The 16,764-nt window shown below is 40.1% G+C and overlaps 3 protein-coding genes across 4 annotated transcripts in view; 1 reads left to right on the top strand and 2 right to left on the bottom strand.

Moving 5' to 3' along the window:
• Nucleotides 1–1,037, bottom strand: part of brwd1 (bromodomain and WD repeat domain containing 1) — a 37,292-nt gene extending 36,255 nt beyond the window's left edge. Inside the window, exons 1-4 of the mRNA XM_080844810.1 lie at nt 856–1,037; nt 692–750; nt 562–591; nt 275–334 (exon numbers count right to left, since the gene is read on the bottom strand). Coding sequence (XP_080700936.1) covers nt 275–334; nt 562–591; nt 692–750; nt 856–904 — 198 coding nt within the window. The 5' untranslated portion in view covers nt 905–1,037. The remainder of the gene's footprint in view (nt 1–274; nt 335–561; nt 592–691; nt 751–855) is intronic.
• On the top strand, nt 653–16,097 carry get1 (guided entry of tail-anchored proteins factor 1; the record flags this gene model as incomplete). Of its 2 annotated transcripts, XM_080844800.1 has the most annotated exons (6): nt 653–752; nt 1,004–1,142; nt 7,742–7,907; nt 9,703–9,770; nt 13,812–13,926; nt 15,529–16,097. In XM_080844800.1, 5 exons carry the CDS (start codon nt 1,050–1,052, stop codon nt 15,600–15,602), a joined length of 516 nt encoding a protein of 171 aa, XP_080700926.1. In that variant the 3' UTR covers nt 15,603–16,097. The 2 variants fall into 2 exon arrangements, with proteins under 2 accessions (XP_080700926.1, XP_080700927.1); XM_080844801.1 differs by lacking the exons at nt 653–752; nt 1,004–1,142 and adding an exon at nt 6,596–6,685.
• Nucleotides 2,208–5,999, bottom strand: hmgn1a (high mobility group nucleosome binding domain 1a). The gene is made up of 6 exons (XM_080844472.1): nt 5,838–5,999; nt 4,399–4,425; nt 4,235–4,264; nt 4,049–4,081; nt 3,770–3,946; nt 2,208–3,280 (listed from the first exon to the last, which is right to left on the bottom strand). Exons 1-6 carry the CDS (start codon nt 5,853–5,855, stop codon nt 3,224–3,226), a joined length of 342 nt encoding a protein of 113 aa, XP_080700598.1. The 5' UTR covers nt 5,856–5,999; the 3' UTR covers nt 2,208–3,223.
• Nucleotides 16,098–16,764: the final 667 nt, after the last annotated feature.

Here is a 16,764-nt window from a genome sequence, read left to right as displayed (position 1 = left end):
AATCCCCACCCTATCTGCAATACACCACTAAATAATACGAGACAGTAAAAACACGTTTCAGCAGAACTGATGGTCATATTTCAAAGATAAAAAACAAATCCCACTTATACTGTATTGCATGATCTAACGGAAAAAAGCATTATCCAACATGAGAAACATAAAGACGGGAGAGCCATCAAAGCTTGACAGAAAACTACCGTTGGTGTTAATTATTCGATGATTAATACAAAACAATTAATACAATGACTGATGCAAAATCAGCAAATAAACTTACCACATCTTCGTAAGATCTTGGATGCCCATTTCCTTCCCAGTCCAGCCTACGGGGAAGAAGCTAAAGGGGAAAGGTCGTTGTATTAGCTCTCAAAATACAGCTGGTTGTTCAAATTAAAGTCCAACAAACAGCACATGGTCTTATTTTTGTTTTGTCTAACTGATGTCGGGAGATATTGTGACAAAGTCACACTGAAGCATTTGGTAATTTAGCCGGGGCTAGCAGGGCAAGTTGCTAAGGATGCAAGCAAAAGCAACAGCCTGTGCTACGGAACGATATTTACACACCTGATATTCCTCTAGTTCACTCACAAGAACCTGCAATAGATTAAAACATTTCTCAGAGGCGCACACATGAGCAGTTCAACAACATTCAAGACACAATACAGAGTGAAGCTTCGACGGCAAGCCAGCTCACCTCAGCCGCTCTCCGACAAGGACCCGTTGTCAGAAACCGTGAGATAAGATAATAAAGCTCTGTAAGTTGACGGAAGGAAATCGTTAATAAGGTTGAATATAAATTAAAGAATTAGTAATGACGGCAATTCTGTGAATATATTTTGCTACTTTTGTACAGCTTACCCGATTCAAGAAGCGAAATATTCCCATTTTTGGCCACTGAATCGGCCATAGCTTTCGGGATATACAATTTTGGTAGTAACTTTAGGTTTAGAAAAGAGTGTGATATATTTATTTAATTTCTGTTCCACTGATCGGACCCCCTCCACAGTTGCTCCCGCTTTCTATTCAGCCAGCTAGCAGCCGCCATTGGAAGGATGAGGCCTCAGCTTTATGAGTTACTTCCGCCAGAGCAGAGGAAACAGGGGGTGGGGAGACGACTGGTCTTCCTCTCTGTCTTGCAACAAAAGGTGCCCGCTCAAAACGGTCCATGCGTAGACCCCTACGGTGAATGTTTGCAAACACACAACATGACCTTGCAATTTAATTGCAACACGACAACTACTTTTAATTATTCTGTATTTTAGAGCTTTGATACGTTGTATATTCTCGACAAGGTCGAACAACTTGACGATGACGTCATAAACAATGGCGACCCATGGCAGGAGCTCAATATTGTAGTAAATGTCATTCTCTACCAAGGATCGTTTGATAGTGGAGATGTAGTCTTTATACGCTATGAGTGTCACATTGTTTCTAAACCACTCTTTGTTATAAAATATAACCTGAGACGCATTCAAGGTTATTGAAATGCCCAAAAAATAGATCAGGCTACATAGCGATTGATTTTTATGAAGCGATCAACAAAAAGAGAGACATGTTTTTTTTTTTTTTTCATTTGCCTTGCAGGCTCAAATACTTCGTGAGTTATTATTCCATGAGTTCGGCAGAGTATAGATTGTAATGACATCCTCAAATAAATTCAAATGATATTCCTACAGTGAGGGAAAAAAAGAGTTTGGCTATTTAAAGGCCTGCAGTAAGCTTTTTCTTTTTTTCCCCCTGCGGATAGCTGTTAGTAGAAGCTAACATTTTTAGGTACACTCTTAATCATTTTTGTAATCTTAATAGTCAGCTGTACCTGTTTGGATGTTGCTATCTGCCATAATCTTTTACACAGGCATTTAGAGGCCAAAAATCATCTCCATTCATTTAAAGGACATTAAGGGTAGGCCTGTTTATTAAGGGAAATCATTGAGTCTAGACTACTCCAAGACTGTGACACTTGAGAGGGGCTCTGGCTATACCTAAGTACATTAGTTGCATTATTTAAAAGCACCAGGCTGCCATGTTGGCATGAAAGACCCTTTAAACCATGTAAATAGATGACAAATATGGGCACATACAGATGATAATGAAATAGGTGAATATCTACCATGAAGGAGACACACCAAAATAACCAGAGAAGTATCCCCTTTTCGAATCTCCTATATTTTCAACCACCCCGACCACCGACACATGCATGTTCACAGACATTGAGGAAATTACATCCATTTTATTGGTATGTTCATACCAATCATTACACAGATACAGCTACAAAAAAATGAAACTGTACATTTGTACTTCAAACCTAAAACCCTTGGGAAAATATTGCTACTGCTGGTATGTTCAAGTGAAAGTACAGTCATTTTGCTCATCAGTTAGCTATAGCCTGTAGTTTTAACACTGTAATGTTGTTCACGTCATTAGCTTGGCTAAAACATGATTCCATTTTTTTGTCATCCTTAACAAGTACCGTTACATACTGCATACAGAAATCATGAAGACCATTGTGTGTGTTCACAGCAGCTATACAAATGTTATTGCAATGCTATCACCAAACAGAGACTCATTATTTGTTATGCACAAAAGCCTGATGAATGATACAGTACTATGGTAACCAGATGAACCCATCAAAGCTGTTGATTTAGAAGACTGCATGGATAAGAGAATTTAAATTCATAGAACACAGCTCACAAACAATCAACCCCTGCCCACCCAATCATAAACAACAAGACAGACAATGTAATATCGTATAAGACCCACCCTTCTCCCAATACGATACAGGTTACATACATAGTCCCTCATAAAGCCTATGGAATGTTAGTCTCTCAGGCAAATCTCCCCCGTCAACAAAACTGATTCCTCAAAGAAATGGCGTGATCGCGTGACATCTTTGCAGCAACCAGCCCCACTCCCTCCCCTCTTAGAAACAATACAGAGTTTTAAAAATGAAAGAACAAAAAAAAAGAGAAACACAGAGATCACTCAAATGACCACTCCCGTTAAGGAGCTGTAAAAACAAAAAAATCAGGATACTCTGAGATCCCTCTTCTAACGCATTTTCTTTTTTTTTTTTTGCATTTTTTTTTCTATAAAATGTTTTTCTGCTACTGAGCTACTAAAAAACCTGCAATTTTTTTTTTTTAGAAAATAGTTGATAAAAATAGTCCTCTGAATTGTACATGAAAAGAGGTATGGGGAGCTCTTGAGTATTGTGGTGGTGGTGGTGCTATTCAGCGGCCTCATCGTCTTTCTGTTCTGGCTCGTCTTCTGCGGCTGCCGCCTCCTGGTGAACCAGAAAAAAACAGGTTTGTGAGAAATAAGATCACCTCTGTGATGTAATCTCAGCGTGTGGAGGGATGTATAGGATTACAAGGATAGCAATATAGCAACCCAACTGACTAGGCTATGGCTAATCATATTAGCAGAAGGTAACTTATGCATGACGTTGTTAGAGGCTACTGTCTAGACTATAGTGGTTATATCCAGTGGTTATTTGAATTGGGGAAAAGTACGTATTCACCGATATATACATAAATAAATATATAGGTGATTATGATATAAATATATATAGGGGATTGATATTAATATATATAGGTGATAGAAATATATATATAGGTGATTATGATATAAATATACTTAGGCGATTGATATAAATATATATAGGTGATTATGATATAAATATATAAATATATATATATTATATATATATATATATATATATATATATAGGTCTCTGGCATCTAATCTACATTGAAAAGGATGAATGTCTGACCTCATCAGCTTTAGCCTCTCCATTCTCTGCGGGTGCCTCCTCCTCCTCCTCAGGGGCGGCCTCCTCCTCCTCCTCTTCCTCAACCTCAGCCTCCTCTTTCTCCTCCTTCTCCTTAGGCTTTGCCTTTACCTTCTCCACCACCTCCTTCACCTTCTTGGGCTTGGCAGCAGGCTTCTGCTGCAGAACAGAAAATAGCACAAAAACATTTTAGAGGGATGTTTAAGGCAATACCTAGAAACGCCACACGGCGTATGTTTATTTTTGTGAACAGATGCTCACCTTTGGTTTCGGCTCAGCCTTTGGCAGTGGTTTCTGAAAAATACATATTTATAAGATTTAATTAATTTCATTTAAAAAAAGGGCAAATCAAACTTTGGGAAAATCATTTTACTGATGTCAATTTTTGATTTTCATTATTTCGTCCTAAGATACATTCAGAGTAAGCGTGTATAATTGAGCACTTACAGCACTGAGTCTCTCTGACCTCCTCTTGGGCTGTTGAAGGGGCAGGGGAGAAGGAAACAAAAGAACAATAAGTCCCTTCACATCATAGTGCTCACATGGACTATTTACATATTTTATTTGTCAATAATAGCTGGTGAGAAACGTAGGTGTTCATGTATACTGACCTCTCCGACTTCGACGTCATTGTTAGCCTGTTTGCAGAGAAAAGGGAGGGAAAAACAAAATGTAAACCATAGTAATTTCAGACACTCGTGGGTGGGTGTGTAGAATTCGGAAGGGGGGAGGGGCACACCGCTGCTTCCCATCCCCCCTCTCCAAGTTACTGGGAATTATGTAATCTGTAAGTGGGTGGGGGATGGTAGACAAGCACTCGGGTATTTTCAAGATAGACCCCAAGTGTTTTTCGCCTTTTCGCTGCGTGGGCCATCTGACCGCCATTAAATGATGAGCGGCTACACAATACCGAATCAGAAGTAGCCCTGCCATAACTACTGGCTGATACCGTCTGACTGTACACAGGGAGGAGGGGTATGGCAGCTCCGCCTCTACACACTGCATTCATTCAGCAGCAATTCGCAGGGATTTGTTACATGAAAGCATCTACTGCTACGTCAACCATTCTACTTTGTGTTCCCGCCATTCGCTCGAATGCTGCTCCCAAGAACATTCACCGTATATATAGCCGTATATATAACCACATTAAGATACCGATCACTCGAGCTGATGGCGATCCTAGCGGCGCTATGGTGGCGGACAAAATTGCATAATACCATATTCAACGGGGTTGCCAGGGGAAAATCAATGTGCACCGACAAAACAGAACGGAGGGGGAAATAAGGTCAATAGTTGTCCGAATTTTCCGTTTTCAAGCCCAGGCGCTGAAACCTACATGAGTCTTCACTAAAAAGCCAGCCAAATCAAATTAGGATGCAGGGTAGTCACATTCTTTTCTTGCGCGCAAGGGCAGCCATGACACCGTACCCTCTCCAGGAACCAAAAGGACTCGCGCATAACAGTTACGCTTCAATGCACACGACAAACTGCAAACTTACCACTGCACGACAGACACGGTCAAACTTAGAGGATAAAACTTCGCCCCTGATTTTAAATGAGACAAAGTCATACACGAGTGGTTGTCTCAACGGGTCCTCTCTAAAAAACGCAAACAAGCTTTTAGGCACAGGTTATCCCCCTAGAGTAGCAACATGTTCTATCGCTTGTGGGTTACACCCCTTTGTTCGAGCTCATACACTAAGTAACCTCCATCAAACATGCACAAATGGGATAAATACGTTTCTATAAGTCACTGGTTTGAAGACATACAAGGAAGTGGCTATGGATCGAATGTACTCTCCTGAATATTCCACAGCACTAAGAAAAAAGGCGCCAGTTTAGGACACCAGCGCATTGCCTGGTAGGCTAGGATATTGAACGAAGAAACACCTCAATGAAATTATGCTACAATGTATCAACCAAGAGAGCATGCACATGCAATTGTTGAACAATTTTATATGTTAGCCTAACATTTTGAAGAGATACACACATGCAAATAGTATTAAAAAAAATTGTTAGATTTGTAGATTCTGTATACATTTCAACTTACTTTGCTTCTCTTCGGCATTGCTGCTAAACTTGTTGTCTACTTTTTTAGGTAGAGAAAAGAAGGTAACCTAACCACAGCGCAAGCTAACAATGTACTGCTGTATGTGTTCAGTAAGACTCTAACAGTACCTTGGAACACAGTGTTGCTAGCATAAATGTTCTATCGGAACATAAACTAGCTGAAACCGGATTGGATCCCCCCTCTCTATATTCTATTCATTATACCACCAACCTGACGGGCAACCTACTCCCCGCCCCCTTTTCCCATTGATTGGCTTAAAGGTCTTGGCAACACATTTTCAAACCAAAGCAAGATACCTGTGTGGGTAGGTCAATACGCCAATCAGTTGCTATATACGTAGCCCATGCGTTCTAGATTTTTTTTTGTTTTACGTCGAATGTAAATTTCCCTTGAACCATACACTATTTCTCTGGTTTCTCAAAAAAATGAATCAACTAGATAATATCATGCTTAGTGTACAAGCACTTTCTCCTAAATTAGCCCTCTCCATTTCAAGGTAGCCTATGTCCTTCCGGTTTGTCGAAAGCACTTCTGAAATAAATGCAATGAATTTCTGAAAATAATTCGAAAGGCAATGTTCATTTTAGGCATTTACAGATCCTATATATTTACATTTTTTTTATTTTTGTCGCGCTCACTATGTGAAATAGCCGAATAGAGACGTAGCCCGCTCAAAGCTTCTTTGGGGGGGTGTTCCCTTTCTTATTACAGTGTGATCACGTTGATAAACAGCAAACATGGCTGCCGGGTACAATTGGTTCCTGGTACTGGGGTCTGTGTTTTTGTGTAACCTCGTCAAAGCACTATTGCCAAGCTTGTCCTCTTTTGTAAGTAGTGACCTACGAAATTAACGAGTGTTTGAAATGTAGCTTTTAGGAAATGTAACGTTGCAATGCTACATTTTCATGAATTAGCCAGAAGTAGCCTCTTCGTGTAGCACTGTTCATCTCAGACACAAAAGCAAATGGCAACCCTTGACTGCATTTCTTTTCAGCCTACACTCCTATAGCCTCGAAGGTGTGGTCCTGGAGTTGTTCAAAAAGCTTCGACTCATGGAGTCTATAGAAGAACCCTATAGAAGATACGTTTGGGTTTAAATGTTGTCGAGTTGTTTCATAGGCTACACGGTTATGTGTCTGTAAAATTTGCATGGGGCAAATATAGAGGCAAAATATTCGAAACAACATCCTCCATCCCATCTCAGCTCAACCGAAGTCACAAATGGACACTTTCTCCCTCTAAGATATCCACCATGTTTAGGCTTTAAAAAAACAATAGGAGCACGACCTTGAAAGAAATTTTGGTCACCGTTGTTTGTATGTGACGTGATGCTGTAATGTTGTTTTTTTTTGACAATTATGCGCCCGTACGTAGAAGTAAGACCACATTTGCGATGGTTTTAAGAGTAATGGCAGCCAATGTTGTTTTCCTCTGAATTTAAGATCATATCAGTTTATCCTTTCGTCTAGATGTGGCCAACTGGATCGATTTTTTTTTTTTTTAAATCGAAAAGCCAAATCCTTACCCTTTTCTTCAGTACTTTAACCATTTAAAAACACAATACCAAGACGTTATCAAGGGCTTGAGGAAGACGTCCAGTAAATATTAGAAGAGCCACTGAAAGCATTTTATTGTTTGGTGGCGTTCGGTGTCGTGTATATCAGAAGTGGCCTAACACACCAACTGTTAATGAAGCCCAGTTACATTTTGACTTAATGTGATACATTTCAATTAAAAAAAATAAGATATCAGTATATATTTATAAGTAACTGTATTTATAGGCAATCTATAGACCCTTGATGAAACAAATGCAGCAGAAATATGAATGAGCTGGACAGAACATTGGTTTGGTGATGCAGTGACATATTTTTTGTTGGTTGCAGCTATCGAAGGTCGTGCAGAAGGATGCAGACCAGGAGATGGAGATGCGAACACAGATCCAGGACATGAAGAAGGAGCTCAACGCCATCAGCATGATGGACGAGTTTGCCAGGTACGCACGCCTGGAGCGCAAGATCAACAAGATGACCAACATGCTGAAGACCCATGGTAAGACATGTTTATTTACTTATACTATGTTTTTGATACAACACGGGAGATCAACTTCTGATTCATATGGGTTCACACCTCTAGTCACATCAAAAGTCCATCTTGCAGACCAAGTGTCAAGTGACCAAGCCATCAGAAGCCAAATAGCCCCATGTTGTAACACCCTGGATGGACACCTCCATTACAAAGGGGTAAAAAAGGGGCTGGGGGTGGGGATAACGGCAGCTTTCCCACTTTTTTTTTCTCCCACTTCTTGTCCCATGCCAAGTGTGTAAAGCGGCAGGTGGGTTTCAGTTAACAGTTGTAGTGTTCACTCTTCACTGGGGGTGTTTTTTTTGCGGGGGGGGGGGGGGGGGGGGGAGAGATTCAGGGAGTTGGTCATGTCACAGCTGCTGCCTGTTGCTGTCCTTCAGTTGCTTCCCCAGTGCGCTGATCTATAAGGGGATGGGAGGGAGGGATTCCCGCTCTATATGAACGCTGTCTGGCACATTGCTGCATCAGAGATTGCCAGGAAAATGTCTCGGGGGGGGATCAGGTTTTTTTTTCTTTTTTTTTTCACTGGGATTTGTATAGTATATTATGAACTAGGGGCCATATTGAGTGCACAGTGTGACGAGGGCCACGACAGAAACATGGAGATGCTGAGCAGCTGTGTCATGTGGTTGAAAAGTGTATAGGGGAAAACCCAGAGCAACTGTATAGGCAGTTAGAATCATAAGTAAGGCTGGAGACATCTATACGTCTAGATGGTTACAGTTGTAACTGTTTTAAAAAAGAAAGTTTAACTTAACATCATATGCATTTTCTTGAAAATAATTGATTTCTTTACATTAAGTTAGGATAAGGGTGCAGTTAGAATATTTGTCTCTAGATCCTAACAAAAAAAATGCTTGTACATGACCCAGAATTGTATTCATGGTATGTCCACCGTGAAACAAGAGGGCTCTTGTCCTCAGCCAAAGATGATGTAGAGGAGGTCACCAGGGAATCCTGTAGGGTTCTGTGCACAAGTAGTGTCTCTTAATTCACATATATGAACCCAACCATAAGCAAAGATGCTTCTTGCACACTTGCATCGATTCCAGAAGCACACAATGAAATGGAACTCGATGTCACATACACTGTACACCCTCGAATGAATTTTAACTATTACTAAAACTGTTTAAAAAAGATAGTATAAATGTATTTGACTAAAACGTATAATTGTGCACGTCACTCCGTAAGTCATTGAGCTCCGCTGTCTGCCTGTAGCTGCTCACATTAAGTTCCAGTCACTTATGCTTGCATACAGAGTGATTGCTGGTTCTGCTCCCACCCTACTTAAATGCTCTTGTAAGTGCAAATGTAAGCCCCAGGATGCTGGGCTCCTCTAATGAGTGTCGTTAAGCACTGCAGTCTGTGCAAGTACGGCAATCTACACTATTCTCATTCGTAATTCAACGTTGGTGGAACGAGCTGCCTAGCACTACCAGAGCAGGGGCGTCCCTCTTTACCTTTTTAAGAAGCTCTTAAAGACCCAACTCTTCAGGGAGCACCTCCCTTCCTAACTTGCACTTTTACTAGTTCTTAAATTGCACTTACAGTAGTTACATTCATGCACTTTTTTCTATTTCTTATGTAAATTAGTATGTATTTATACTCTCTATTGCTCGTAGCTTGATTGTTTTCTCCCTTGTTACTCGCTTTGGATAAATGTAGTGTAAATGTAAAAAAAAAATATATATATATCGTTTTGTTTTTGTTCTCCTTAAAGTCCTTTGCAGAGTTTTAAGACTGCTGTTTCTCTCTCCTACAGTTAAGTCTCGAACAGCTCACCAAGCCAAGATGAAGTGGATTGTGAACATAGTCTTCTACATTATTCAGGTGGGTATTGGGCAATGCTAGAGAAGCCACACATCTTGCACACCAGTAAATCTCTTGAAACGTTTGTAGTTGATGTTAAACCAGGGACTTAAATATCAGTTCTCTACTGGTTTGGTTCATACATCTACCTGGTTAGCATCTCATGTTACAAAGCAGTAGCCTGTATTTCATTTTCTTCCCCTCACCTCTGCAGCATTTGCAACTGTTTTAATTCTTAATGTATTAGTTTCATTAATATAACAGCTTACCCAAATTAATATATAGGTGGAGGTAGAGGTGTGGGGGGGAAAAAACATACAGTGTAGAATCACAATATTTTTTGTCATTATAGTATATCAATACAGTGGCGCCAAGTAACAGTATTTGAACATAGATTTATTATTGTGATTCCAATTGTATTTTCGTATCTAGGTCTACTCTGATAACATTGCTTCTTAAGTCCACGAGATGGCACAAGGCCTCATTCTTATCTTGCGTCACAGCAGAAATTGGAAATGTGGTCAGAGAAGAGAACAAATGTATCATGCCATGATGGCTGCAGAACCTCCCAATAAATGAAACGTAATATATGGGAGAAATACATCGCAGTGCATCACAAAATCAAATTGCTAAACATGCCTCATCATCAAATGTAAAGGATCGCAGTAATATTGTATCATGGCCCAAACATTATGATTGTCTGACTCAAATGAAATGCTCTCAGGCGTCAGTAAACTATATGTTACCCATGAGGTAAATACACAATAATGGCATTTCTTGTTATATCTATTCACATATTTATTCTAATTAGACTCTGGCAGAAGAAGAAAAACTGCGCCACACGAGCGCCTTTTCCACAAAAGAACTCTCTTTTTTTGTCCTCAACAGAATACAGAAAGAGCCTTTACATTCATCAACATAAACATGGCTCGCAACCTCCCATGTGTTATGCACTCCCCACTCATGTAGGCAACTGATCACTGCTGTTCTTGCGATTGACACATCAGCTGTACACCCAATCCATGGTATATCCCCACCGACTGCACTAAATAGCCTATAGTTTGTTCCCAGAATAATTCCAAGTAAAAAAAGCCATGACGAGAATAACATTGAATTAATGTCAAATACCATGGTTACCTGAGTAGCTTAAGCCTTAGGCTAAAAGCTTAGATTTAGACAACCTATGCTATTGGGGAAAGGAGTCAAGATAGCTTATTAAGACAACCTATGCTATTGGGGAAAGGAGTGAGGGTAGCTTATTAAGACAACCTGCTATGCTATTGGGGAAAGTAGTGAAGGTAGCTTATTAAGACAACCTGCTATGCTATTGGGGAAAGGAGTGAAGGTAGCTTATTAAGACAACTTATGCTATTGGGGAAAGGAGTGAAGGTAGCTTATTAAGACAACCTATGCTATTGGGTAAAGGAGTGAAGGTAGCTTATTAAGACAACCTACGCTATTGGGGAAAGGAGTGACGATAGCTTTTTAAGACAACCTGCTATTGGGGAAAGGAGTGAAGGTAGCTTATTAAGACAACCTATGCTATTGGGGAAAGGAGTGAAGGTAGCTTATTAAGACAACCTGCTATTGGGTAAAGGAGTGAAGGTAGCTTATTAAGACAACCTATGCTATTGGGGAAAGGAGTGAAGGTAGCTTATGAAGACAACCTGCTGTGCTATTAGGGAAAGGAGTGAAGATAGCTTTTTAAGACAACCTGCTATTGGGGAAAGTAGTGAAGGTAGCTTATTAAGACAACCTGCTATGCTATTGGGGAAAGGAGTGAAGGTAGCTTATGAAGACAACCTGCTGTGCTATTGGGGAAAGGAGTGAAGATAGCTTTTTAAGACAACCTGCTATTGAGGAAAGGAGTGAAGGTAAATTATTAAGACAACCTATGCTATTGGGGAAAGGAGTGAAGGTAGCTTATTAAGACAACCTATGCTATTGGGGAAAGGAGTGAAGGTAGCTTATTAAGACAACCTATGCTATTGGGGAAAGGAGTGAAGGTAGCTTATTAAGACAACCTATGCTATTGGGGAAAGGAGTGTAGATAGCTTTTTAAGACAACCTGCTATTGGGGAAAGTAGTGAAGGTAGCTTATTAAGACAACCTGCTATGCTATTGGGGAAAGGAGTGAAGGTAGCTTATGAAGACAACCTGCTGTGCTATTAGGGAAAGGAGTGAAGATAGCTTTTTAAGACAACCTGCTATTGGGGAAAGTAGTGAAGGTAGCTTATTAAGACAACCTGCTATGCTATTGGGGAAAGGAGTGAAGGTAGCTTATGAAGACAACCTGCTGTGCTATTGGGGAAAGGAGTGAAGATAGCTTTTTAAGACAACCTGCTATTGAGGAAAGGAGTGAAGGTAGCTTATTAAGACAACCTATGCTATTGGGGAAAGGAGTGAAGATGGCTTATTAAGACAACCTGCTATTGGGGAAAGGAGTGAAGGTAGCTTATTAAGACAACCTGCTATTGAGGAAAGGAGTGAAGGTAAATTATTAAGACAACCTATGCTATTGGGGAAAGGAGTGAAGGTAGCTTATTAAGACAACCTATGCTATTGGGGAAAGGAGTCAAGATAGCTTATTAAGACAACCTATGCTATTGGGGAATGGAGTCAAGATAGCTTATTAAGACAACCTATGCTATTGGGGAAAGGAGTGAAGATAGCTTTTTAAGACAATCTGCTATTGGGGAAAGGAGTGAAGGTAGCTTATTAAGACAACCTATGCTATTGGGGAAAGGAGTGAAGATAGCTTTTTAAGACAACCTGCTATTGGGGAAAGGAGTGAAGGTAGCTTATTAAGACAACCTATGCAATTGGAGAAAGGAATGAAGGTAGCTTATTAAGACAACCTATGCTATTTGGGAAAGAAGTGAAGGTAGCTTATTAAGACACCCTGCTATGCTATTGGGGAAAGGAGTGAAGATAGCTTATTAAGACAACCTATGCTATTGGGGAAAGGAGTGAAGATAGCTTATTAAGACAACCTATGCTATTGGGGAAAGGAGTGAAGATAGCTTTTTAAGACAACCTGCTATTGGGGAAAGGAGTGAAGGTAGCTTATTAAGACAACCTGCTATGCTATTGGGGAAAGAAGTGAAGATAGCTTTTTAAGACAACCTGCTATTGAGGAAAGGAGTGAAGGTAGCTTATTAAGACAACCTATGCTATTGGGGAAAGGAGTCAAGATAGCTTATTAAGACAACCTATGCTATTGGGGAACGGAGTGAAGGTAGCTTATAAAGACAACCTGCTATTGGGTAAAGGAGTGAAGGTAGCTTATAAAGACAACCTATTGCTGTTTGGGAAAGTAGTGAAGGTAGCTTATTAAGACAACCTGCTATTGGGGAAAGGAGTGAAGGTAGGTTATTAAGACAACCTGCTATGCTATTGGGGAAAGGAGTGAAGGTAGCTTATTAAGGCAACCTATGCTATTGGGTAAAGGAGTGAAGGTAGCTTATTAAGACAACCTATGCTATTGGGGAAATGAGTGAAGGTAGCTTATAAAGACAACCTGCTATTGGGGAAAGGAGTGAAGGTAGCTTATGAAGACAACCTATGCTATTGGGGAAATGAGTGAAGGTAGCTTATTAAGACAACCTGCTATTGAGGAAAGGAGTGAAGGTAGCTTAGTAAGACAACCTATGCTATTGGGGAAAGGAGTGAAGCTAGCTTATTAAGACAACCTGCTATGCTATTGTGGAACGGACTGACCGTAGCTTAGTAAGACAACCTATGCTATTGGGGAAAGGAGTGAAGGTAGCTTATTAAGACAACCCAGGTTGAAACATGGACCTGACCTCTGCTGTTCCCACAAGTTGCACCTCAGCAAGTGCCAGAATGTCTGCTAAAAACATTTCAGCAAAGCTTTACATTTTTCATTTTAATACCTAGAACACAAGTTACAAATATGTTCCATTAAACGATTTCGATGACAGTGAAGTGATTTTTGTTTTGCTGCCCGACAAGAAAGGTAGTCTATAGAAACAAACCAACTTTTATCTCATTGTGAGGGAAGAAATTAAACCACGGTTCTTTCCTCTGCTCCTCCCCCAGGCAGCGCTGATGGTGTCACTCATCTGGAAGTACTACGCCGACCCGGTTACCGTTGTGCCCAGTAAGTGGATCGCCCCACTGGAGCGATTGGTGGCCTTCCCCTCTGGAGTGGCAGGTAAACCAACCAATCAATGCACCCAAAACCATAGTTACCATAGTACACACGCTACGCACACTACACATATAACTAATATACTCACATAACATAATGGGCATCAGACAATTCCCTTCACCCTACCCCTTGAGACGTGGAGAAATCATAGTACCATAGTACCATAGTACACACACTACACATATAACTAATATACTGATGTAACATAATGGGCATCAGACAATTCCCTTTCAACCTACCCCTTGAGACATGGAGAAATACTGCACCTCAGCATCATACACTTAAGTGCCCTCACTGGTGCCAAGGGAAGCCAGTGAGGGCTGGTCTGGGGCTGGTGATGAGAGAGGCAGAGGATGGAGAGAACAGGAGGAGTGCTAGTGGTACCTAGCCATCTAACGCTAGCGAAATTTGACAACATCCATTGATTCAGTCACATAATTGAATAAACTCTTCTTAAACGATAGATGAATAGCTAAAACATTTTGGACGTCATTATTCAGTCACGGAATAGGGTAATTGCACTCATAAATGGAGTCAGTTTAGAGTCAAGCTTGCAGTTTCTTTCGTATATTTTTCTGTCATGCGGTTTGTTCCCGAGGTAGTAAACAACCTTGGCCTGTCCACTCCTCCAGTGTGACCGATAGCAGGTAAAGTTAGCATGGCGGCGTTAGCCAGCACGAGGTAGAATCCCTTCACTGGCTGTGTGTCTCAAATGCTGCCTTGATTATCCAGCTGCACACGGACCACAGAATATAATTGCGAGTAGGCCTACTCGAATGTTGAAATTACTCAAAATATCTTCATGAACTAGTTAAGATTAACTAAATTTAGCTGAAGCTCAATACTTACCTGTTCAGTAGAGAATTAGCCAACTTGACACTTGTCTTTAAATCCTCCTGGGCTCGAAGCTGCATCTTTTAAATGCATCTCCAATAATCACCCATGTTTTACTACATCTCTGTTTTACTGTGTCTTTGGTTGAAGAACTTTCATATCTGGCAACCCTGGGTGTTTAAATGGGCAGATAGCACAGGCCAAAAAACAAACAGAAATTTAAAAGGGGAATATACGGGCAGTAGCATTGTTGTTGGAGAATTGTTGTTGGAGATGACATATCATGGTCATTTTATGATTTAGTACAGTAAATATATTACATATTGTGATTTTAATCCACACAGGTAAGTGTCCACAGCAGTTTGGAAATGGTGGCTAGATGAATATGTGAATGTGAATGACCCAGAGGCTATTGATGTTCATGTGTGCGTGTGTGTGCGCAAGCATGTGCCAAAAGTCTCTCTCTACTTTTTCCCTTTCGCGTTGTACCCTAAGTCCGATACAGTTTTTGTGGGAGCGTTTTATCTGGTTTTCAGGTGACCATATAACGTCAAAATGTTTTTGAAGATGCTGCCAAAACAAGATGCCTACAACAATATACCTGAAAAAAGTGGCAAATTGTTGTATACTGTTGCTTTAAATTAACAGAAAAATATCTCATTCAGATTTGTGAGGTTTTGGAAACATTCAGTGACCCAGAATGTATAAGCATGTCATGTGTGTTTATTCCTGAGACTGACGTCGTCCCATGTTGTTTTGTGTGTGTTTCAGGTGGTGTTGGGATTACCTGCTGGCTGGTAGTGTGCAACAAGGTGGTTGCCATTGGAATGCATGCAGTTAGTTAGACATGCTCTGTTCATTCCAGCTTTATCCCCCATAGCTTTGGAATGTGCATTATGGAAAGCTTATGTGCATTGAACAAACTTCTGTAGTTTCAGGCGTTAATTCAATAGAATTCAATAGATTTTCCATTAAGATATGGCAAGTTGAGAGACTTCATACTGCCTTTGAATGTTACCTTAATATATCAACAAAGTCAACATTGTGTAAAATGATCTGATGGATTCCAAAACCTTTAGCTAACATCAAATCTAGATCATTGAATCATTTTTTTGGTTTACTACAAAGAATAATTGTAAGTGTCTTCAATGTATGTGACCTGGTGATAGTGTTATTTAATTTTACTTGAGCATGTGTCGGTGACAGTATTTTTGTTTGTATTTATTTGGGAACAGTGATATTCGCTGTGATCACGCTGTGATATTTTAAGTATTACAGTTGTGATGTGAGTCTCTTTGATAACCATTGCTGCTTTTGAAATAAAATGTTGTTGACCAAAATATGTGCTCTGAAGATTGATTTGAACCTTTAAAAAGTATGGGGGGAAGGGTGTCCACAGTTCTAATTAAATATGCTTTTTGTCACATTCATCAAACCAATGTTTAGCCAGAGATGCAGACTCTACCTATGAAATGCAGCAGTGCATTAGGGATTCAACTATATTTTAGGATTTCTTGAGGGAAACTGCTACTTATATCAATCAACAGACTATGTCCATTTATCATGATTATTAATTATTATGAGGTTGCAAGTGGGTAAACTACTTCAAGGTGTATTTATAACCTATAACCTTTGTCTCCCAGAATACTTTTTGGCTACAAAACCTGCACTTTACCCCCTTTCTAGAGGGATCTTTAGGTCTGAGATGGGAGCAGACAATGGCCAGCTGTGAGAAAAAGAAAAAGCACATCACCACATACTATTGATGGAACAAGCTTGAAATTATTTATTCAGAATCCTGGCTGAAATGCACATTTGAAAAAAAACTTTAATTCAGTCGTTAAACAGTTGGATGAAGCCAGTAGCTAAGTTATATGTTTTGATGGAGTCATATGACACTCAGTTGTCTAAAGGGTTCTCCTCTTCTCTCCTCAAAGGTCAAAGGTCACAGTCTGTGACTAATCCAATACACTTTTTTTTTTAAATGCAGCAAATATATCTCCTCAC

The sequence above is a fragment of the Sprattus sprattus genome (genome assembly GCF_963457725.1).
Source record: "Sprattus sprattus genome assembly, chromosome: 9".
NCBI lineage: Eukaryota > Metazoa > Chordata > Actinopteri > Clupeiformes > Clupeidae > Sprattus > Sprattus sprattus.
This window is presented reverse-complemented; position numbering and strand designations above follow the sequence as displayed.